Consider the following 25314-nt stretch of genomic DNA (forward strand, 5'->3'; position numbering starts at 1 on the left):
AGTATGCTGTCCCAAACCATGCAAAAAAGTCACAGTACAGTATGTCGTCCTAAACCATGAAAAAGTCATAGTATAGTATGTCGTCCCAAATCATGCAAATTAAGTCTCTGTATTGTTTGTTGTCCCAAATCATGAAAAAAGTCACAGTATAGTATGTCGTCCCAAATAATGAAAAAAGTCACATTATAGCATGTCGTCCCAAATCATGCAAAAAGTCATAGTAGTGTGTCGTCCCAAATCATGAAAAAGTCATAGTATAGTATGTCGTCCCAAATCATGCAAAAGTCATAGTATAGTGTGTCTTCCCAAATCATGAAAAAAGTCATAGTATAGTATGTCGTCCCAAATCATGCAAAAAAGTCATAGTATAGCATGTCGTCCCAAATCATGAAAAAAGTCATAGTATAGCATGTCGTCCCAAATCATGCAAAAAAGTCATAGTATAGCGTGTCGTCCCAAATCATGCAAAAAAGTCACAGTATAGTATGTCGTCCCAAATCATGCAAAAAAGTCACAGTATAGTATGTCGTCCCAAATCATGAAAAAAGTCATAATATAGCATGTCGTCCCAAATCATGAAAAAAGTCATAGTATAGTATGTCGTCCTAAACCATGAAAAAAGTCATAGTATAGTATGTCGTCCCAAATCATGAAAAAAGTCATAGTATAGCGTGTCGTCCCAAATCATGCAAAAAAGTCATAGTATAGTATGTCGTCCCAAATCATGCAAAAAAGTCATAGTATAGTATGTCGTCCCAAATCATGAAAAAAGTCATAGTATAGTATGTCGTCCCAAATCATGCAAAAAAGTCATAGTATAGTGTGTCGTCCCAAATCATGCAAAAAAGTCACAATATAGTATGTCGTCCCAAATCATGAAAAAAGTCATAATATAGCATGTCGTCCCAAATCATGAAAAAAGTCATAGTATAGTATGTCGTCCTAAACCATGAAAAAGTCATAGTATAGTATGTCGTCCCAAATCATGAAAAAAAAGTCACAGTATAGTATGTCGTCCCAAATCATGAAAAAAGTCATAGTATAGTATGTCGTCCTAAACCATGAAAAAGTCATAGTACAGTATGTCGTCCCAAATCATGCAAAAAAAGTCACAGTATAGTATGTCGTCCCAAATCATGCAAAAAAGTCATAGTATAGTATGTTGTCCCAAATCATGCAAAAAAGTCATAGTATAGTATGTTGTCCCAAATCATGCAAAAAAGTCACAGTATAGTATGTCGTCCTAAACCATGAAAAAAAGTCATAGTATAGTATGTCGTCCCAAATCATGCAAAAAGTCATAGTATAGTATATGTTGTCCCAAATCATGCAAAAAATCACAGTATAGTATGCCGTCCCAAATCATGAAAAAAGTCATAGTATAGTATATGTTGTCCCAAATCATGCAAAAAATCACAGTATAGTATGTCGTCCCAAATCATGCAAAAAGTCACAGTATAGTATATGTTGTCCCAAATCATGAAAAAACTCACAGTATAGTATGTCGTCCCAAATCATGCAAAAAGTCACAGTATAGCATGTCGTCCCAAATCATGCAAAAAAGTCATAGTATAGTGTGTCGTCCCAAATCATGAAAAAAGTCATAGTATAGTATGTCGTCCCAAATCATGCAAAAAAGTCATAGTATAGTGTGTCGTCCCAAATCATGAAAAAAGTCATAGTATAGTATGTCGTCCCAAATCATGCAAAAAAGTCATAGTATAGCGTGTCGTCCCAAATCATGCAAAAAAGTCATAGTATAGTATGTCGTCCCAAATCATGCAAAAAAGTCATAGTATAGTGTGTCGTCCCAAATCATGCAAAAAAGTCATAGTATAGTATGTCGTCCCAAATCATGCAAAAAAGTCATAGTATAGTATGTCGTCCCAAATCATGCAAAAAAGTCACAGTATAGTATGTTGTCCCAAATCATGAAAAAGTCATAATATAGCATGTCGTCCCAAATCATGAAAAAGTCATAGTATAGTATGTCGTCCTAAACCATGAAAAAAGTCATAATATAGAATGTCGTCACAAATCATGAAAAAAGTCATAGTATAGTATGCCGTCCTAAACCATTAAAAAGTCATAGTATAGTATGTCGTCCCAAATCATGAAAAAGTCATAGTATAGTATGTCGTCCCAAATCATGAAAAAAGTCATAGTATAGTATGTCGTCCTAAACCATGAAAAAAGTCATAGTACAGTATGTCGTCTAAAACCATGAAAAAAAGTCATAGTATAGTATGTCGTCCCAAATCATGAAAAAGTCATAGTATAGTATGTCGTCCCAAATCATGAAAAAAGTCATAGTATAGTATGTCGTCCCAAATCATGCAAAAAAGTCATAGTACAGTATGTCGTCTAAAACCATGAAAAAAAGTCATAGTATAGTATGTCGTCCCAAATCATGAAAGAGTCATAGTATAGTATGTTGTCCCAAATCATGCAAAAAAGTCACAGTATAGTATGTCGTCCTAAACCATGAAAAAAAGTCATAGTATAGTATGTCGTCCCAAATCATGCAAAAAAGTCACAGTATAGTATGTCGTCCTAAACCATGAAAAAAAGTCATAGTATAGTATGTCGTCCCAAATCATGCAAAAAGTCATAGTATAGTATATGTTGTCCCAAATCATGCAAAAAATCACAGTATAGTATGCCGTCCCAAATCATGAAAAAAGTCATAGTATAGTATATGTTGTCCCAAATCATGCAAAAAGTCACAGTATAGTATGCTGTCCCAAACCATGCAAAAAAGTCACAGTACAGTATGTCGTCCTAAACCATGAAAAAGTCATAGTATAGTATGTCGTCCCAAATCATGCAAAAAAAGTCACAGTATAGTATGTTGTCCCAAATCATGAAAAAAGTCATAGTATAGTATGTCGTCCTAAATCATGGAACAAAGCCATAGTATAGTGTATCATCGAAAATGATGAAAAAAAGTCATAGTATAGTATGTCGTCTCAAATCATGCAAAAAAAGTCATAGTATAGTATGTCGTCCCAAATCATGCAAAAAAGTCATAGTATAGTGTGTCGTCCCAAATCATGAAAAAAGTCATAGTATAGTATGTCGTCCCAAATCATGCAAAAAAGTCATAGTATAGCATGTCGTCCCAAATCATGAAAAAAGTCATAGTATAGCATGTCGTCCCAAATCATGCAAAAAAGTCATAGTATAGTGTGTCGTCCCAAATCATGCAAAAAAGTCACAGTATAGTATGTCGTCCCAAATCATGCAAAAAAGTCATAGTATAGTATGTCGTCCCAAATCATGAAAAAAGTCATAATATAGCATGTCGTCCCAAATCATGAAAAAAGTCATAGTATAGTATGTCGTCCCAAATCATGCAAAAAAGTCACAGTATAGTATGTCGTCCCAAATCATGCAAAAAAAGTCACAGTATAGTATGTCGTCCCAAATCATGCAAAAAGTCATAGTATAGTATGTTGTCCCAAATCATGAAAAAGTCATAGTATAGCATGTCGTCCCAAATCATGAAAAAAGTCATAGTATAATATGTCGTCCCAAATCATGCAAAAAAGTCATAGTATAGTATGTCGTCCCAAATCATGCAAAAAAGTCACAGTATAGTATGCCGTCCCAAATCATGAAAAAAGTCATAGTATAGTATGTCGTCCCAAATCATGAAAAAAGTCATAGTATAGTATGTCGTCCCAAATCATGAAAAAAGTCATAGTATAGTATGTCGTCCCAAATCATGAAAAAAGTCATAGTATAGTATGTCGTCCCAAATCATGAAAAAAGTCATAGTATAGTATGTCGTCCCAAATCATGAAAAAAGTCATAGTATAGCATGTCGTCCCAAATCATGAAAAAAGTCATAGTATAATATGTCGTCCCAAATCATGCAAAAAAGTCATAGTATAGTATGTTGTCCCAAATCATGCAAAAAATCATAGTCTAGTATGTCGTCCCAAATCATGAAAAAAGTCATAGTATAGTATGTCGTCCCAAATCATGAAAAAAGTCATAGTATAGAATGTCGTCCCAAATCATGCAAAAAGACACAGTATAGTATATGTTGTCCCAAATCATGCAAAAAATCACAGTATAGTATGCCGTCCCAAATCATGAAAAAAGTCATAGTATAGTATATGTTGTCCCAAATCATGCAAAAAATCACAGTATAGTATGTCGTCCCAAATCATGCAAAAAGTCACAGTATAGTATATGTTGTCCCAAATCATGCAAAAAATCACAGTATAGTATGTCGTCCCAAATCATGCAAAAAGTCACAGTATAGTATGCTGTCCCAAACCATGCAAAAAAGTCACAGTACAGTATGTCGTCCTAAACCATGAAAAAGTCATAGTATAGTATGTCGTCCCAAATCATGAAAAAGTCATAGTATAGTATGTCGTCCCAAATCATGCAAAAAAAGTCACAGTATAGTATGTTGTCCCAAATCATGAAAAAAGTCACAGTATAGTATGTCGTCCCAAATCATGCAAAAAGTCACAGTATAGCATGTCGTCCCAAATCATGCAAAAAAGTCATAGTATAGTGTGTCGTCCCAAATCATGCAAAAAAGTCATAGTATAGTATGTCGTCCCAAATCATGCAAAAAAAGTCATAGTATAGTATGTCGTCCCAAATCATGCAAAAAAGTCATAGTATAGTATGTCGTCCCAAATCATGAAAAAAGTCATAGTATAGTATGTCGTCCCAAATCATGCAAAAAAGTCATAGTATAGTATGTCGTCCCAAATCATGCAAAAAAGTCACAGTATAGTATGTCGTCCCAAATCATGCAAAAAAGTCATAGTATAGTGTGTCGTCCCAAATCATGCAAAAAAGTCATAGTATAGTATGCCGTCCCAAATCATGAAAAAAGTCACAGTATAGTATGTCGTCCCAAATCATGCAAAAAAGTCACAGTATAGTATGTTGTCCCAAATCATGAAAAAAGTCATAGTATAGCATGTCGTCCCAAATCATGCAAAAAAGTCATAGTATAGTATGTCGTCCCAAATCATGAAAAAAGTCATAGTATAGTATGTCGTCCTAAATCATGGAACAAAGCCATAGTATAGTGTATCATCGAAAATGATGAAAAAAAGTCATAGTATAGTATGTCGTCTCAAATCATGCAAAAAAAGTCATAGTATAGTATGTCGTCCTAAATCATGCAAAAAAGTCATAGTATAGTATGTCGTCCAAAATCATGCAAAAAAAGTCATAGTATAGTATGTCGTACCAAATCATGCAAAAAAGTCATAGTATAGTATGCCGTCCCAAATCATGAAAAAAGTCATAGTATAGTATGTCGTCCCAAATCATGAAAAAAAAGTCATAGTATAGTATGTCGTCCCAAATCATGCAAAAAAAAAGTCACAGTATAGTATGCCGTCCCAAATCATGAAAAAAGTCATAGTATAGTATGTCGTCCCAAATCATGCAAAAAAAGTCATAGTATAGTATGTCGTCCCAAATCATGCAAAAAAAAAGTCACAGTATAGTATGCCGTCCCAAATCATGAAAAAAGTCATAGTATAATATGTCGTCCCAAATCATGCAAAAAAGTCATAGTATAGTATGTTGTCCCAAATCATGCAAAAAATCATAGTCTAGTATGTCGTCCCAAATCATGAAAAAAGTCATAGTATAGTGGTCCCCAAATCATGCAAAAAGTCATAGTATAGTATGTCGTCCCAAATCATGAAAAAGTCATAGTATAGTGTTGTCCCAAATCATGCAAAAAAAGTCAAAGTATAGTATGTTGTCCCAAATCATGAAAAAAGTCACAGTATAGTATGTCGTCCCAAATCATGCAAAAAAGTCACAGTATAGTATGTTGTCCCAAATCATGAAAAAAGTCATAGTATAGCATGTCGTCCCAAATCATGAAAAAAGTCATAGTATAGCATGTTGTCCCAAATCATGAAAAAAGTCATAGTATAGTATGTCGTCCCAAATCATGCAAAAAAGTCATAGTATAGTATGTCGTCCCAAATCATGCAAAAAAGTAATAGTATAGTATGTCGTCCCAAATCATGAAAAAAGTCATAGTACAGTATGTTGTCCCAAATCATGAAAAAAGTCATAGTATAGCATGTCGTCCCAAATCATGCAAAAAAGTCATAGTACAGTATGTCGTCCCAAATCATGCAAAAAAAGTCATAGTATAGTATGTTGTCCCAAATCATGCAAAAAAGTCACAGTATAGTATGTCGTCCCAAATCATGCAAAAAAAGTCACAGTATAGTATGTCGTCCCAAATCATGCAAAAAGTCATAGTATAGTATGTTGTCCCAAATCATGAAATAGTCCTAGTCTAGCATGTAGTACCAAATCATGAAAAAACTCATAGTATAATATGTCGTCCCAAATCATGCAAAAAAGTCATAGTATAGTATGTTGTCCCAAATCATGCAAAAAATCATAGTCTAGTATGTCGTCCCAAATCATGAAAAAAGTCATAGTATAGTATGTCGTCCCAAATCATGAAAAAAGTCATAGTATAGCATGTCGTCCCAAATCATGCAAAAAGTCACAGTATAGTATGCCGTCCCAAATCATGAAAAAAAAGTCATAGTATAGTATGTCGTCCCAAATCATGCAAAAAAAGTCACAGTATAGTATGTCGTCCCAAATCATGCAAAAAAAGTCATAGTATAGTATGTCGTCCCAAATCATGCAAAAAAAAAGTCACAGTATAGTATGCCGTCCCAAATCATGAAAAAAGTCATAGTATAGTATGTCGTCCCAAATCATGCAAAAAAAGTCATAGTATAGTATGTCGTCCCAAATCATGCAAAAAAAAAGTCACAGTATAGTATGCCGTCCCAAATCATGAAAAAAGTCATAGTATAGTATGTCGTCCGAAATCATGAAAAAAGTCATTGTACAGTATGTCGTCTCAAATCATGCAAAAAAAGTCATAGTATAGTATGTCGTACCAAATCATGCAAAAAAGTCATAGTATGTTGTCCAAAACGATGAAAAAAAAGTCATAGTACAGTATGTTGTCCAAAATCATGCAAAAAAAGTCATAGTATAGTATGTTGTCCCAAATCATGCAAAAAAAGTCAAAGTATAGTATGTTGTCCCAAATCATGAAAAAAGTCACAGTATAGTATGTCGTCCCAAATCATGCAAAAAAAGTCACAGTATAGTATGTTGTCCCAAATCATGAAAAAAGTCATAGTATCCTATGTCGTCCCTAATCATGAACAAAAGTCATAGTGTAGTACGTCATCGCAAATCATGAAAAAAAAGTCACAGTATAGTATGCCGTCCCAAATCATGAAAAAAGTCATAGTATAGTATGTCGTCCGAAATCATGAAAAAAGTCATTGTACAGTATGTCGTCTCAAATCATGCAAAAAAAGTCATAGTATAGTATGTCGTCCTAAATCATGCAAAAAAGTCATAGTATAGTATGTCGTACCAAATCATGCAAAAAAGTAATAGTATAGTATGTCGTCCCAAATCATGCAAAAAAAGTCATAGTATAGTATGTCGTACCAAATCATGCAAAAAAGTCATAGTATAGTATGTCGTCCCAAATCATGCAAAAAAGTAATAGTATAGTATGTCGTCCCAAATCATGCAAAAAAGTAATAGTACAGTATGTCGTCCCAAATCATGCAAAAAAAGTCATAGTATAGTATGTCGTCCCAAATCATGCAAAAAAGTCATAGTATAGTATGTCGTCCCAAATCATGCAAAAAAGTAATAGTATAGTATGTCGTCCCAAATCATGCAAAAAAGTAATAGTACAGTATGTCGTCCCAAATCATGCAAAAAAAGTCATAGTATAGTATGTCGTACCAAATCATGCAAAAAAGTCATAGTATAGTATGTCGTCCCAAATCATGCAAAAAAGTAATAGTACAGTATGTCGTCCCAAATCATGAAAAAAGTCATAGTACAGTATGTTGTCCCAAATCATGAAAAAAGTCATAGTATGTCGTCCAAAACGATGAAAAAAAAGTCATAGTACAGTATGTTGTCCAAAATCATGCAAAAAAAGTCATAGTATAGTATGTCGTACCAAATCATGCAAAAAACGTCATAGTATAGTATGTCGTCCAAAACGATGAAAAAAAAAGTCCTAGTACAGTATGTCGTCCCAAATCATGAAAAAAAGTCATAGTATAGTATGTCGTCCAAAATCATGAAGAAAAGTGCTAGTATAGTATGTCATCAAAATGAAGTGAAAGAAAGTTATAATATAGGATGTCATCAAAATGGAAAAAAGTGGAAAGTGATAAAAAGTCATAAAATGTCATTTAAATGTTATAAAAGTTTCACACTATACTGTGCAATTAATCTACCATAAAAATGTCAGTGTAGTACATCGTAAAAAAAAAGTCACATAAATTCATAGCATAGTATTTCATAAAAATGTCTACAGTATGTCATGAAAACATAATAAAAATCTCAGTGTAGTATGTCTTGAAAAATATGTTAGATTTTAAACATTTCATAGTGAAGTATAAGTCATAAAAATGTATTCAAGACATAGTATAGTATGTCATAAAAATTCTACAACAATGTTATTATATAGTATGTTGTGAAAAAAGGTATAGCATAGTATGTCAAAAATGTTATAGTATAGTGTGTACAGTAATCATAAAAATGCCATGAAAAGTCATAGTATGTCATGGCATCAAAAACAAAAGTCAGCACCCAGAATGTTCTCTTTCTTCGTAGGCTTTTGAATCACTTTTACCATCCATGAAGGAACAGATGATTTACTCACTCGTCCATTGGCTTCTCCTTTCCACCAGCCCTGGTCCCCGCCGATCTTGCTGTAGATTTTAACGATGTCTCCTTCTCGCAGTGACAGCTCTCTCATGTCTCGTGCTGCAAAGTTATACCTGGCCACTGCTGTACTGACCACCCGAGGAGTAAACACTGAAAATTGAAACAATGGGAGCTCAGGGTATTTACATTAGAAGAACTTAACAGAGAAGAAAGGTCATACTAGACGTGGTGGGAATAATTAGACGTGAGGAATGATCAGAAGAAAGATGGTCAGTTCAGTGTTCAGCATGACATACTGTACTCACAATGACAAATGAGTACGATGGGAAAGGACAGGTTGTTTTATCATGGGAGAGGAAATTGGTTTTCTTTTCATGATTTAATGAGGGAATGTGATCCCGGGAAGATGCATGTTGTATGCTCTCGCTAATGAAAAGAGCACCACAAAGACGAAGTGATGAGGTTGAGAGCACAGAGGCTCATTATGAAATTAGTTATGAGGTGCAGGAGGACAACAGGAGCAAGAAAAGACAGGAAAAAAAGAGTACCTGACCAAAAGGGAGCTGAGCTCTGAGAGGAGAAGTTGAGGCCCTGCGGACTGAGGAAGGAGAAGTTGTAGGAGGCGCAGGTGGCTGCTGAGAGGAGAAGAGAAAGAGGAGGAAATGAAGCTGTTTGAGGAGTGTGCATGCAGAGCGCCAGACAAGCAGAGTTTAAAAAGTAGTGCATAGAAGTTGTCTGTCTCTTAAAGATGGGTTCTGTTTTTATGATCTTTAATCTTGATCATTTTGGGGTCATGATTTGACTGTGTGACAGTGTTAAGACAGATAGGTCATGGTGGTGTCAGGCCAGGCAAGGTATTAGACATGTCTCTCACCAGATACATTTTCCACCTTCTCTTAGGGAATCCTGTGACATTCCTAGGTCAAATGAGACGTATAATCCCTTTCGTGTATTCTTGGTCTACCCCTGAATCTCTTACTCTCCCAAACCACCTGATCTGGCCCCTTTAGACACTGGGGAGCAGCTGTTCTATTTTGAGTTCCCTGCAGATTTCTGTGCTCCTAGCACTCTCTCCAAGGCTGCACAAAGCCACCACGTGGAAGAAGTGAAGGAGTTCCAGTTCTTGTGGTGTTACTAATTTTGGCTGCTTGTATCTGATTTTACTAGGGCTGCCCCTGACTAGGAATTTCCGTAGTAGACCAATAGGTGTCATTTAGGGCCATTAGTCGACTAGTTGCCTGCGTGTTTACGATATTAATTCACCTTTCTGGTCGATAAACGTTTGGTCGACTATTAGGGGGCAGCCCTGGATCTCGTCACTACCCAGAACTGATGACAATAGGCATGTGCCTTTGGCTCAGCCCTCTTTTCACCACAATGGTCCAGTACAACGCCAGTATCCCTGCCTGCACTGCACTAATCTGCTTGTACGTCCCATGCTCTACTTTATCCTTACTCAGGAACAACACCCCAAGAAGTGGAGCGCCTTCACTTGGGACAGTAACTTACTCCCAACCTAGATGGAGTGGCCCACTGTTAACTGGCAGAGAACCATAGCCTCATACTTGAAGGTAGTGACTCTCATCTCCACTGCTTCACACTCAAACCACCTCAGTGTGTACTGGGGGTCACGGTCTGATGAAGCCAACAGAACCATGTTTTCTGCAAATAGCAAAGAGCAATTCTGGGGTCACCAAATCAGACACTCGTCCTGTCAAAGGACAACCCTGACAACCCATCGAAAACATGTTTGTCTTTGTGCCGGGTATACCGACACAGCTTCTCCTTTGTATTGTAAAGACCAGATGGCTCGCAGCAATGACCCCAGTACCCCACAATCCTGCAGTACACTGCACAGGATTCCCCAGGGGACATGGTCATAAGCCTCGTCCAGGTCCACAAAACATGTGGATGGGCAAATTCCCAACCCTAATAATCATTTAAGGAAAATAAAATAAAACCAACCAACTAAAACCCATTTTAATTTTAAATTCATTATTTTTAATGGTGACTATTTGTGCCACATCACCAACAGACAACTTGAGGTCCATCTAATTTTTAGTGTTAAACATGAATTAAAATGTGACACCATCTGCTCTTTGCAGCATATTTCGCCTGCTGCACAGCAGCACAACACTGTTCAGCCTCCCAGATGATGTTTATCTGGCCTCCATTACACAACTGTCAGAACATAATGGTGCAGAGAGCATAGCTTTTAAAGGGAATGAGAGAAGTGGATGTGATCGACCACGGCTTTTTCCTTCCCCATCATAAATGCACCCTAATCCCATCACTGTTTCCATGCATACCTGCGGGGTACGGCATGTCTGCATCCACAAAAACACAAAAATATATGCTTGAAATCAAAGAGAGAGAAGTGAGAGCACAGCAGCAGCAGCAGCAGCACAGACTCAGTTATCTCCATTCATTTCCAAATTTAGCCAATACAGGAAGGACACAATCCTGCCGTAGTGGCCAGTCCTTCCCACAGATCAAACAAAGGCAGACCAATGTAGGAGCCAGCAGCCGGTGCAAAGGCAGAGCCAGTACTGATAGAGTCTAATGGACAGATAGGGCTGCCATCTCAGACACCCAGTCCACAAGCGTCTGAGTTAGCTGACAAACTCTTTCTTTTTGTCTTTCTCTCTTCATCTATTCCACACTGCTTGTCTCTTTTTCTGCCCTGTTCCCCTCTGGGCTTCCTCCATATCTTTCTCTATGAGTCAGGAGAGTCACCGGCCTGGCAAGGAAGGGAGCACCAATGAAGACAAACAGAGTGGGAGGTAGTCTGTCTCATTTATTCTACCCTTTCTTGCTATTTTTGCAGCCAAGATGGCGAGGGATTCAATGTGTAAGATGGACCATTATAACGTCTTGTCAGAGTCAAATTAGTCCTATCATAATCATTCATGGACATAGGCAGATATAGTTGACACACACTATGTGCTATTCGCCAGACACGCTTCCACCCATTTATTACTGCTTATCCAGATCCGGCTCACAATGACAGCGGGCTAACCAGGGAAGGGCTTTTGATTTTCTCCCTTCCAGTTTTTCCTGGGGTTAATCCAAGGTATTCCAAGGCCAGAGATATGATATGTAATTCCTCCAGCCTGTTCTGGGTCTGCCCAGTGGACTCCTCTCTAGTGGCCATGCCTTAAACACAGTGATATATCCAGGAGTCATCTGAAAGAGATGCCCATTGGACAAACTCAACTGACTTTTGACGTAAAGAAGGAGCGATTTAGCTAAGAGTTTCTTTCAAACCTCTGAGCTCCTCCTTTATCTCTCTAGGAGAGAGGGCAAGCACGCTGCAAAGGAAACTCATTCTGTCCACTTCTATCCATTGTCTGAAGTAGCTTCTTCCCAATGTCACACCATAAGGGCTCAGAAATCTGAAACCCAGAAGAATTACTCAGAATAGGATGGCTCTGTTGGAGCCCAAGCCGGAAAGCTGGTGAGTACCAGGCATCTGATCTGGTACAGACTGAAGAGACAATATGGGGCTGCCACCTAATGGCTACGACTTCTAAGACTGGACAGAGGGGTCGGGTGTGTTGACATTTGGGCCAAAAACTTCTAAAAATATCTGAACACAGTGCATTCATGACTTGAATTGTGACTTATTTCTAACCCTACCAGACAGACAAGCCTTTCAGTCACTTTATCTCCACTGTCAGTCCACATATTAGCTCTTATTCTGACACAGTTATTACTAACAGGCTAAGGCCTCTATGTCTTCAACTCAGAAACAGAATGGTAAATATTAATGGTTCCCCATAGAGTTTTAGATCTCCTGTAGAGCGATGGAGCTGTCTTTCTACGAGTGGGTCCCGGTTTTTATTTATCGAACATGCACATGATACACAGTCCTGCCAAGTCAGACTATTCCACTGATGTAGCTGGGAGATATTTTCCTTGAGGGCTTTTGACCAGAAAGAGAACTCTTGTTTGAGGTTGGGAAAAACAGTTGTGGTTTGGGTTAAAATGAATAGATTTCTGTTGAGAGAAACCCAACAAGTAAAACGTCTCTCATGTGCTCCACTGATCAGCAGGTGGCAGTAACATGCAAAGATGCCCAGCAATGTGACAGCAAAGACAGAGAGGAAGAAGTCTGGAAACAATGCTGGATTTACAATACTTTTAAAAATCTGGTTTTCAAATATCATATGAGGAAGGAAATTCATTCAACAAGTTAGATCGACCTCAGGGGGACACACAAAATGTGTTTTGGTGAGTAATACCAAATATGGGTATTGTTCATGAAACAAAATTGCATTAACAAGGTAACAACCAAACATGGAAAGCGGACTCTGTCTTGATACCTGATGATACTTTCATCTATGGTCAAGTTTTCTCTGCGAAAATGCTTACTGACTGTCATTTGTGTGTTGAATTTACCTAGTCCCTCATTATTGTGGAAAATTATATTAGTTGTAGTTGCAGATTGTGCTGCATGCAGCAGTGTGAGTATGCAGCAGTATTTATTATGGTCAAGCTGTGTTCTGGTATTGGCTGACATTTAAAAGTCATTCCATTCTTACTTTAGCCCCGTTTCCACCAAAAACTTTCAGTATGGTACCTTTGGAGCCAAAAGTAACCCTTCAGACATGGTACCTAGACCCTAGCGTTTCCGCTGCAAACTTCTTAAATGTGGGCAAAGTTGTTGTCTCTCACTGCTCCATCCAGCACTCACTGTCGTCTGCACCTCGTTTATTGTCCACAGAACAGGGTTGCACGCCGACATTCTCACAACAAAATAAAACAGGCTGCGGTGAGAGTCTGTCTCCATCAGATATTTAAAAATACAAGTTTGTGCATTTAGTTTTTCTCAGGCAAACTCAGGGGTTTAGCGGAGTGACCGTCCTCTATTGACCAATCAGGGGACTGCAGTGTTCACAGCTCCACCTTTTAGTACCAGATCTGTGTGCTAGGTACCCCAACAGAGGGGGGACCAAACATGGGAACGGTACAATACGGTTCCATTGGTACCATCCACAACTTTTTACAGTGGAAACAGACAAAAACCGAACCGAACTGAACTGTACTGTACTGCTCAGTGGAAACGGGGCTTTTGTGTCGACAGCTCAGGCTAACTGCACAAAATTAATGTAAGGTGTTACAATAAAGGGACATTCAGAAGGCTTACCTGGTGAGCGTGTACTGGCCCGTGTTAGCGAGCGTTCTCTCGACTTGTAGGGGTATCGCAATGTGGTATCTAACAACTTGAAGCTTTCTTTCAGTGAATGGGCCTGATAGTACTCCACCAGCTCCTGTTATAAAACACAGTACAGAGGGGTTAGAAAATGTGACAAACTGATTTCTGTCTTTCACACTGACATCAAGGCACTGTGGGTATTTCATGTTGCTAGTCAAACTATATGACTCACCAAAAGACTCTCAAACTTCTTGGCCTCAGTGATGTGAATCCAGCTGTCTTTTTCAATGACTTTGATGTGTTTTACTTCATCATTGAATCTGTCAAACCAAACATCACAGAGACAACATCAAAAGACATGGCTATGATTGTTATTTATAAAATTTGCCTTAAAACTTTATCTACAAACATTTTCTGTTACAGTTTCATATTGCTATGCTTTCACACACATGTGCCTCTGGGGTTCAGCTGCTGTCAACATGAAATATTTTGTTGTACACCTGAAGGACTAACAGACCAAAATAAAGTAATTTTCACAAGCTGAGGGCGACTGTGGGACTTATTTAATTATTTGTCTAAAGGCTGGTTGCCACAGCCCCTCTGCACCTGTCTTAAAGACTTGAAGACAAATGTGCAAAAGCATTTCTCCAAGTACATCACTGTATGACAGCTTCACTAAGACCTCACACATTTGTCTTCGTGATGCATTTTCTCAGAGGAAATACACACAGAAAAAGTGGATTAAAAAAGAAAAAAAAAACAATTACCAAGTGGTAATTAGCTGGAGCGAAAAGATGCTTGGGAAAAAGCTGACTGGGGCATCCCTTGAGAATTTCTATTTCCCATGAGATGCAGATAAAACCCTTCCTCTGAGATTTTCCCTCTCATGTAAGATGTGAAATACTCACTTGATGCTGATGGCAAACCGCTCTGCCTCAGCTGTCCTCTCTCTGATAAGGTAGGTCCCACTGCTGTGGGATTTTAAAAGGTTATCGGCCTGCTGGCGCTCCATGTTCCCTGCAAACCTACAGAGGAGCAGAGAATAAATGCCATCACCACCATAAACAAAGTTACATAATCAAATGACATGGTGAAGGCTTTATAAGTCATTGATGTCAAACAGCCGTGTAGTAATTAATCTTTTGATGTGGTTATGTTTGGAGTCTGCTTTAAACTGAACTGGTGCATGAACTGAACAGTCTACTTGTATTAATATTAATACACTGCTAAAAAAAATTAAGGGAACACTTGATGGTCTTAAAACTTCAGGGATATCAGGATGGTTTGCTGTGTCTCCCAGCACAGTCTCAAGAGCATGGCGGAGATACCAGGAGACCGGCCGTTACACAAGGAGAGCTGGACAGGGCCGTAGAGGGGCATCAACCCGGCAGCAGGACCAGTATCTGCTCCTTTGTGTGAGGAGAACAGGAGGAGCACTGCCAGAGCCCTACAAAATGACCTCCAGCAGGCTACTGGTGTGCATGTTTCTGACCCAACTGTCAGAAACAGACTCCATGAGTGGTTATGTTTGAGTCTGCTTTAAACTGAACTGGTGCCTGGAACAGTCTCTAGTGGAACCTGTATCCACAGGCCAGCACTGTGCAGCTCCACTTGATGGTCTTAAAACTTCAGACAACACTGTCCATTGACAGTTCTGCCACTTGGTGAATCAGTTTCACCTGCAAATGAAAGAAACAACAGGTGCAATGGAGAGGCATAGAGCACATGTGACAGGCCTTCAAAGGAAATGGCGCCATGATTAGCATTATCCTTTCTGGCTGATTCTTCTCTAGTTTTGTTATGCACATGTCCCTGTCACTACTGGTAGCATGAGGCCCAATCAGGTTGCACAGGTAGTCCAGTTCCTCCAGGATGGTACATCTGTAAGGTTTGCTGTGTCTCCCAGCACAGTCTCAAGATAGAATCCTCAGAGACCAGAGCCGTTACCTTACGCTGGTGCAGCGGGCCGTGGGTTCCTCCTGGTGCGTGCAGGACCAGGGTATCTTCCTTTGTGTGTGGAGAACAGGAGGAGTTCACTCCAGAGTGGGCTACAAAATGGATTCTTCCTGGTGCGGTAGGCCATGTTCTTCCTGGTGCCCATGGATTCTTCCTGGTACAGTGGGCCCTGGGTTCCTCCATGAGGGTGGGCCCTGGGCCTCCTAGTGGAACCTGTATCCACAGGCCATGTGCAGCCTCCTGGTGCAGTAGGCCATGGGTTCTTTACCAGAGAACATGGAATTCAGTTCCTGGTACAGTGGTGCCCTGGTTCCTCCTACAGATGAGAGCAGGTTCACATAGAGTGCAGTGGGAAGGGTTCTTCCTGGTACAGTGGGCCCTGGGTTTCTAGCATGGTGCAGTGCTGCCTGTAACATCATTCAGCATGAGCTGTTTGGCAGTGGGTCAGTGATGGTCTGAGGAGGCATATCCTGGAGTGCGACCTCCATGGGTTCAGAACTCTGGTGCAGGTACCAGGATAGAATCCTCAGAGCGAGCGCCATGGGTTCTTCCTGGTGCGGTGGGCCATGGATTCTTCCTGGTACAGTGGGCCCTGGGTTCCTCCTGGTGCGGTGGGCCCTGGGTTCCTCCTGGTGCGGTGGGCCATGGGTTCCTCCTGGTGCAGTGGGCCATGGGTTCTTCCTGGTACAGTGGGCCCTGGGTTTCTCCTGGTGCAGTGGGCCCTGGGTTCCTCCTGGTGCAGTGGGCCCTGGGTTCCTCCTGGTGCGGTGGGCCATGGGTTCTTCCTGGTGCGGTGGGCCATGGGTTCCTCCTGGTGCAGTGGGCCATGGGTTCTTCCTGGTGCGGTAGGCCATGGGTTCTTCCTGGTGCGGTGGGCCATGGATTCTTCCTGGTACAGTGGGCCCTGGGTTCCTCCTGGTACAGTGGGCCATGGATTCTTCCTGGTACAGTGGGCCCTGGGTTCCTCCTGGTACAGTGGGCCATGGATTCTTCCTGGTACAGTGGGCCCTGGGTTCCTCCTGGTGCAGTGGGCCCTGGGTTCCTCCTGGTGCGGTGGGCCATGGGTTCTTCCTGGTGCGGTGGGCCCTGGGTTCCTCCTGGTGCAGTGGGCCATGGGTTCTTCCTGGTACAGTGGGCCCTGGGTTCCTCCTGGTGCAGTGGGCCATGGGTTCTTCCTGGTACAGTGGGCCCTGGGTTCCTCCTGGTGCGGTGGGCCATGGGTTCTTCCTGGTGCGGTGGGCCATGGGTTCTTCCTGGTGCGGTGGGCCATGGGTTCCTCCTGGTGCACTCTGTGGCCAGAGTGTGTAGGCAGTTCCTGGATGACGAAGGCATTGATGCCATTGACTGGCCCTCTTGTTCCCCTGACCTAAATATAACTGACAACCTAAGGGACCTTATGTATGGGTGCATCCGATGCTGCCAAGTGCCACCACAGACTGTCCAGGAGCTCACTGATGCCATGATCTAGGTCTGTGAGGAGATCCCCAGGACACCATCCACCAACTCATCAGGAGCATGCCCAGATGTCAGGAGTGCATACAGACATGTTGGGATCATTTTTATATTTTCACTTTGATTTGTAGTGTGACTTTGAATCCAGCCCTCAGTGGGTTGCTGATTTTGGTTTCCATTGACCGTTGTTACGTAATTTTGCTCTCAATACATTATATAATCAACATCAGTGAAGCTTTTCAACATGAATTATATTCATCAAGATCTGAGGTGTGATTTAAGTGTTCCCTTATTTTTTTTTTGAGCAGTATGTATCTGCATTAATTAAAGGATAGTGACCTCAGGTTAATGGCAGTATATTGTGTACATGAGGATGAACTAATCATAAATCAACAATCTTCAGAAATTAAGGGTTTTACCAAGGATATCCATAGTAGTCTGATTCTCTCGAGGACTGCCGGCTTGATAACGACTGGAAGGGCTGTAACAAATAAAAACAACCGCACATTAAATAACTTATAACGAGAAAAAAACATGGAGCAGAAGTAGATTATTTATATGTTTGTCCCATACAGGTAGTTAAAGGAAGGCCCTCAGAAATTACACACTGAAGATTCTCTTCATTTGTATACCTATTGTACGTGTATACGACTGACTTACCTTTGGGTCCAAACATGGTTTTACACATGAACTGGGAAAGAAGCCGCTCTTTTGTGTTTGTATCAGCTTTCCCTGCGAGAAAAAGACAAAGAAAGTTTTTTTGTATTACACTTCAAATACTGAAGCAGTGAAAAGGCAAACAAATGCATTAAAAGATTCTCATACAGAAGGTCTACTGACTCATACTCACTACACATCACATCCACTACACATCACATTATACAGTGATGCCAAGTGTTGCAGCCACAATGAAATGAGCACATCTGTCAGGTTCACCCATCAGCGTCAGACAGAAGTTGAAACGCCCTCACTGTCTGCTACCTGAAGCAATTGATTTTAGGCTCAACACACCCATTGATATAGCATGGAAAGATTAAACTGTCATGCTGTGGAGAGATAAACTCATAGGTGAGTTTAAATTAATGGCTTCAGAGAGTTGCCCAGAGACACTTTGGGAAAAGCTCACCTGGTGAATTGTATAAGACTCAGTGATTCAGCAGGAGTGTCAAAAGTGCCCAGAGCCAGCAGTGTTACAGCTCCTGTCAGCCAGCCTAATTTATTGGAGAAGATCCTCCAGGTCTGCAGCTTCACTGATGTTCAACTTAGGATTTAAGGTAAAGATGTATTGAAGTCTTGCTCTAAGAAATCTGAAGGATGACTTGACTTGACTTCACTGTCTCAGTAGTGTCTGCTAATATTAGTATTTAGAGTGTGAACAGGTGTCAGAAGGCGGCACGACTTGAATAAAAATGAACTTCCATGGATAAGCTGGTGCCCAAGTGAGCACTGTTTGCTGAGAGTTTTTTTTTTTTCATTTCTACTCAATATCACAATCAGATGGAATCATCGTGCCCTCCTCCACCCTGTTCACCTCCAGTCACCTGATCCAGAGCTCATCAAAAGCCCACTCCTCACATCAAGATCCTCAGCTCCCTCTTCATCTCATCTCATCACCACCACCAGCGTCTAGACTCCATGGGGCAGATCCCTAATCTGCTTTGTCATTACCACCCTTCTGGAACAGATGACATCACGTTGGGGTCTAATCGCCTAAGGCTTTTCACATTTTTCATACTTTTGTGCACATGTGAATAAATATTCTTTTCTCTCAGAACGAGTCCCTCCTGATTGAAATGTATTGTCTTAAAGGGCAGGTCCATTATTTTTACTGTTTTTTTCCCCAAGCATCCCAGCAGTACTCCTTAGGTATTCAAATTTAAACATTTACATTCTGGTTGAAAATATGTTACGTTTTAATACCGAAATACTATTTTCAGAGGTCGTCAAAAACGTCTCCCAGGTGACCAGATGTCGGTTTCTGCATGATGACGTTGCTACATATAAACCCCCTAACCCGCCTGTGGTCCCTATACCGCTTTACCACCCAAATTAGCGCGTGAATGCAGGTTTTTTTAAACACGGGTAAACCTGCTTAAAATGGGCTACACATTACTTTCCTATCACCAGCAGACCAGGGCTCTCGTTTCTAAACATCGCATACACACAAAATGAGGCCTGAAAGAGGCATACGCCACTTCCCACAGAAAAACTGTGATCTATAATAACAGACTTGATGGGAGAAACATTGGCCCATGCTTACAAACATTTTGGACAAGGGAAATTGGTGATGTAAATGGTGATAAGGAAGCCAGACTGTAGAATATTTTTTGGCGCTGATGTTTGAGTGCTCCTCAGGCAGAGTCAGATGGTATTTTGTGGTGGTGCGTAGTGTGTTCATCCAGGTGTTGTGTTTCTATCAATGCTGATCGGAGCCAGAGGCAATAAATACTCTTTAAAGCACTTTAACTTAATTGTCACTGATTCATTTCAAATCAATGCCAAACATGAGTCGACCAGAAAGTTCATTAGTCAGCAAGATTTCATTGGTCGCTTAGTCGCAGGAAAAACAAAAACATACTTGATACTCTATTAGGAGCTGCGCCTTGTCAATATAAATCAAACCCTATGTGACTGGACCATGTGGGAATTTAATTTGAAAGGACAGACACAGGAAGTGTCCACGCTCAGCAGTCAGACAGGAGTCAGGTTAATTTCCAGGGCTGGTTCCTGTGGTTATTCCACAGACTAGTTAATAACATGTCGGGCAGGAAATCCAAAGTGTGGGATCATTTAATAATTAAACTGATATCGTAAACATGCAGGCGACCAGTCGACTAATGGCCCTAAATGACAACTATTGGTTGACTAGGAAAACTCTGAGTCCAGGGCAGCCCTGGTTTCAGATAGATGTAAGTGACTGCTGTACCTCCCACCATGAGGTGTCAGGATCACCCTTCAGCAGCTCAATAAAATCCCCAGTTTGAAAACAGAGCGGTGTCTTCCCTGGAGGTGCCGGTGTGCCATGGTAGTTCCTCACTGCCACCATCTTGGGACCTGGAGACACAGTTAAATGTTTAGTCAGTATCAATACTGTGGAGGTGAGTGGGGGCAACAGGCTGTCTACACAGGATCAAAGAGCTTTGCGTGCTGCTCACTGTGGTTTGCACTTCCCTCTTAGGTTTCACATAGTGATTGAGGCTGATAAAGACAGGCCTGTTTTTGCATAGAAATCTGAGTGATGCAGTGATCTAAGATACACACAATACAACCACAACATCCTGGGTTCAGATCAGGTTCAGCATCTCTGCTGCATGGTGTCCCTTCCTCTGTCCACTTTGAAGTATCTTATGAGGCAAACATGCCAGAAATTACAAAGGAATTCAAACTGTATCTCGTGCCCTCTGCACCGACCACTGTGTACTGATTATTTCAAGATACTGTAGAACTATGATCCCTCTTATCTGTAAGGTCTTCGGGTTTTTGAATTTCAAGTAACATCCAAAGCACAATGTTTATATATATACATATCTGTGCAATGCCACCCACTCATGGTTTACAATGTTGTTGTGGTTCATGTGTAGCTGATCTGTCCACTAGATGGCAGAAGAGAGCTGTGCTGCTCGGTAACAGCTGTGTCCATAACAAACTTGTAACATGACAGCTGACAGAATACCCAGCTTCACATAATAGTGTTCTCTATCGTGTTTAGGTGACAGGAAGTGATCTTACCTGATGATATTCCAGGTTCCTATGAAAGAGAAACAGATACTTGATTATTGATACTATCACAAACAAAAGTCTTGTATGAGTTAATGATAAAACATCTGTGTGAGTGCAAATGGTGATCAGAGGATGATAATATTGCTACAGTATGCTGACGAACAGAGGATCTACTCACCAAGTCATGAGGATCTGAAACAAGACAAAAGTAAACAGTGACAGTCAGGGAGGGTTGACAATGATCTGGTAACCATTATTGATCACACATGATCTGACATGGGTAAAGCAGAAGGAACCAAACTCTACAGTAATACACATGCACAAACTTTCCCCAGCTTTAAGAAATCAGATGTTCAGCTTTTTTTTGGGAGTAATGTTACATTTTGTTTTGATGGTTTTAAGCTTGATTTTCTGCTGGTGAATATTAACAATGCCACACACATCACAGTTAGCCATAGCTGTAAATGTCCCATGCTAAGCAGGCTATTAGGTAGCCTTAGAGTTAGCTACCTGCTCTCATCCACTTCTCACTTCTGACTCCAAAAATCGAACACAGTGATGGCCTAAATGCCAAATTTGAGGCTTCAAAACAGAAATCCACGCAGACTGATGCTTATATATTGCAGTTAAATTTTCACACTTGCAGCCTAATCACAGTGACGATATATACATTTAATTTTAATTTTTATATCGTATGTACTAGTGTTAAACACATTAGTAAAATGCACATTTCACTTATTTTTTATTTTATTGCTTTATGGTTACACACTTTTATTTCACACTCTTACTCTCACTTCTTATAAATCTCTATTCTTTACATCACAGCAACTGTAACAAATCAAAATTTCCCCTCAGGGACCAATTAAGTATTTCTAAGTCTGATTCTGATTCTGATTCTATGGTTACAAAGCTGAGCCTTTATAATGAAGGCCAGGTAATTCCTCCTGACTCCCAAGTTTCCTCTTTGTTACCAAGCCCAGCAACACAATGAAACAGTCCCACCCCCCCACAGGACCTCCAGAGGACCCATCCCCCATTTTCCTGCTGGATAAAGTAGCCTAGTAGCAGGACACAGTCAAGTGACAGTGGGGTTACACTTGTGACAGAATGAAGTTTCACAAATCATTATTAATTTGGTAAAAACATCAACAAAAATAATCACCTTCACAACATGCTGTCATAACAATCAATGGTGTCTGTCACATAAGGTTGATCAATGATTTAATCCAAACATTGCTCTGCCCTGATATCGACCCTATTAAAGTAAAGCTGGAATATTAGAGGAGACACCTACTGATTTTACAGATGGTGATGACTTCCAGACACTCTTTGTGTGCTCCTGTTCCACAGCGAGAGCAGAAATAGCCCTGATAGAAGATGCCCCTAGAGGGGACACACACACACACACATCAGTAATGCAAACAGGAAATGTCTGAGACACAAATTAACTTGTTGTAAGTACAACACACAAGGGGAGCTGCTGCTCGCTGCTATAAGCCTGTGAATGCGGTCACACATGCGCCATCGTTTCCACTCTGTGATCCTTTAAGAATCACAAAATCGACTCGCTCCATTTAAGAGCAGCACTGTATCTGTTAGGGATACTGTAACACTGCATGCATTGCACACTGCCATGTTGAATAGTAAGTGCCATAAATCACGTCGGGATCCACTGGGGCTGCAGCAGTAATTAGCATCTAGCAGGGAGTGAGAACGCCGGTCCCTGCTTCCACTGGCTCTGTGAATTTAGGTCAGCCAAGCCATGAAATTTGTGGGTCAATACGCAGAGCGGAGTTTAGCCGGCTGACTGTAATAGAGGTCAAAGTGGTGATTCAGTGACACAGGTTGTCCCCACTGCAGTCGAGCAGCACTCTCACATGGGAGGAGGTGCGCTCAGGGACGCAGTGGGTGTAGCAGGGAAGGGGAATGTTTAAAAATATCACCCGTCAGCCTCAGTCACACTTATACTTTTCCAAAGATTGCTTTTACACTAATGAGCAGTTACATTAGCCAACAACATATTCCCTCTATGATTTGAGTCGGTTTGTTTATTTGTTGCTCACCAAATGTGGTTGAATTTCCCTTCAGTTTAATACTTCAGTTCTTCACTACTTTGTTCTTTGCTCTTGAGACATGTTTTGAGTCTGACACTGCTTTTATTAGTGTTACATGTAATACTACATTCATTAATAGTGTGTAGCATTACATTAATGTTGCATAACAGCAGTGGTGGTTTTAAGTTTCCATCACCGAGACACCGAGACCTCCCCAATAGGACCTTCCTGGCTTAATATCCTTCATTCATTCTGTGTTATCGCTTATCCTGTTAGGGGTCGCAGGAGGGCTGGAGCCTATCCCAGCTGACATTGGGTGAGAGGCAGGGTACACCCTGGACAGGTCACCAGACTATCACAGGGCTGACACATAGAGACAGACAACCATTCACACTCACATTCACACCTACGGACAATTTAGAGTCACCAATTAACCTGCATGTCTTTGGACTGTGGGAGGAAGCTGGAGTACCTGAAGAAAACCCACGCTGACATTGGGAGAGCATGCACCCCCACCCCAGGTTTGAACCAGCGACCCTGCTTCATTATACTTTCACTCCACCACAATTCACAGGGAAACACAGCATACATCATCCTGCTGTCCTCCCCAAAAGAACTCCATTAACGGGGAAAATAAAAGGTAAAAACCTTATGAAAATCAACTGTGGAAGACTCCCTCTTCTGTGCAATTAATGTTGTGTGTTCAGAACAGAGCAACATGATAAAATTACAGTAATCCATATGACAAAATGATATATAAAGAGAGGGAGATTCAGAGGGAGATGCAGGGCATGGGTTTTCTCCGGGTACTCCAGCTTCCTCCCACTGTCCAAAGACATGCTGGTTAATTGGTGACTCTAAACTGTGAGTGTAAATGATTGTCTTTATGTGTCAGCACTGTGATAGTCTGGTGACCTGTCCAGGGTGTACCCTGCCTCTCACCCAATGTCAGCTGGGATAGGCTGCAGCCTATAAAGGATAAACAGACAGTATATTTAAGTCAGCAGTAGTGGTCAGCATTAGGCAGGAGTATAACAGCAGCATAACCACGATCCAGGTGTAGCCGTGATTCAAGGACACCTGTGACATAGTGGAGCACAAACGCTCTGTATTTTCCATTTATGTAACACCTGTAGTTAATACAAACTTTGCAGAGTTCTTGTAAGGGATTATTTTTACACTGTGGTATTACAACTCTTCGGCTCATTTGTCTGACTGCTTCTTTCACCACTGCATAAATCATGCCTAAACAGTATCTTTGTATAAATGTTACATAACGTGTGTCAGAGTGGATAAAATATCTTTCCACACAATGGGTCCGTATAAAAGCGCCTGCCCGTATTGTAGAGATAACAGTGAATAAGATATCTCTGTAACTGAATATTGTTGGATAGTCCTTGGAAAGTCTGGAACAAAATGCATTCATTATTCATCGCAGAATATGAATGTGCTGTTATGCACATCAGTGTCGGAGTTATCAGGGCTTTTACCTCAGGAGCATCTTGCAGGCTCGACAGTTGGTGTCCTTATCAAATGTGTGCATTTGGAAGTTATGCTGATTGGCTGTGGCTCTCTCTGGCTTGATGTTGGACCTGGAAGTAAAGAGTGATAATGAATGAGAGGAGCCGATTGGACGAGACAGTTTGGTTTTGTGAGGAAGTAGCTGTTTGATTCACTGTATTTGCCAAAAACAGACGTTCCCATCTGGTTATTTAATCTTAAGACGGTTTCTTGAGTGAATTTTCAGGAAAACTACCATGTCGTCATACTCACATGGCCATTTCAAACTGCTCCATCCACTTCCTCTTTGTCTCCTCAGTTTTACAAAAGAACTGGAAGCCCTGCTTGCCTTGCAGGTGGATCAGGTAGAAGCCGTACGACCACTGCAGAGAAAAAGTGAGTGAGGAACGGATGGCAGAAAGATGCAACGATGGCAATGACAGAGATAAGCAAAGAAGCTCATGATTCCTGTGTTTTCACACAAACACGTACAAAAGCATACTGTTAATATGATCACTTTTAATCGAGCACTAAAAGATGCTCCACATGCTTTAGCGATGCATCAGAGAGCCCACGGCTGCACGTGCAATCACGGCATGACACCCAAAAAACACCACTGCCAAAAATAGGCCACTATGAGAAGATGAGTTAAATAAAGGGGTCACTTGAGCTTACCATTTTTCCACTTGACTGGTAAGCATGCAAAAAGAAAGACACCAGAGAAAGACCCAG

At 40.8% G+C, this 25314-nt stretch overlaps 1 protein-coding gene across 5 annotated transcripts in view; it reads right to left on the bottom strand.

Annotated features, from left to right (window-relative positions):
- Positions 1–25314, bottom strand: part of vav2 (vav 2 guanine nucleotide exchange factor) — a 291900-nt gene that overhangs the window by 12939 nt on the left and 253647 nt on the right. For 2 of the 5 annotated variants that reach the window (XM_049603489.1, XM_049603488.1), the window contains exons 15-27: positions 25258–25272; positions 24856–24965; positions 24573–24674; positions 22323–22411; positions 21207–21220; positions 21038–21056; positions 20235–20362; positions 17969–18040; positions 17728–17789; positions 14809–14925; positions 14133–14220; positions 13892–14015; positions 8738–8892 (exon numbers count right to left, since the gene is read on the bottom strand). In XM_049603489.1, the coding sequence (XP_049459446.1) occupies positions 8738–8892; positions 13892–14015; positions 14133–14220; positions 14809–14925; positions 17728–17789; positions 17969–18040; positions 20235–20362; positions 21038–21056; positions 21207–21220; positions 22323–22411; positions 24573–24674; positions 24856–24965; positions 25258–25272 (1095 nt within the window). Of the gene's footprint in view, positions 1–8737; positions 8893–9290; positions 9378–13891; positions 14016–14132; positions 14221–14808; positions 14926–17727; positions 17790–17968; positions 18041–20234; positions 20363–21037; positions 21057–21206; positions 21221–22322; positions 22412–24572; positions 24675–24855; positions 24966–25257; positions 25273–25314 lie in introns of all 5 variants that reach the window. The other 3 variants (XM_049603491.1, XM_049603490.1, XM_049603492.1) reach the window with 2 other exon arrangements.

The sequence above is a fragment of the Epinephelus fuscoguttatus genome, linkage group LG18 (genome assembly GCF_011397635.1).
Source record: "Epinephelus fuscoguttatus linkage group LG18, E.fuscoguttatus.final_Chr_v1".
NCBI lineage: Eukaryota > Metazoa > Chordata > Actinopteri > Perciformes > Serranidae > Epinephelus > Epinephelus fuscoguttatus.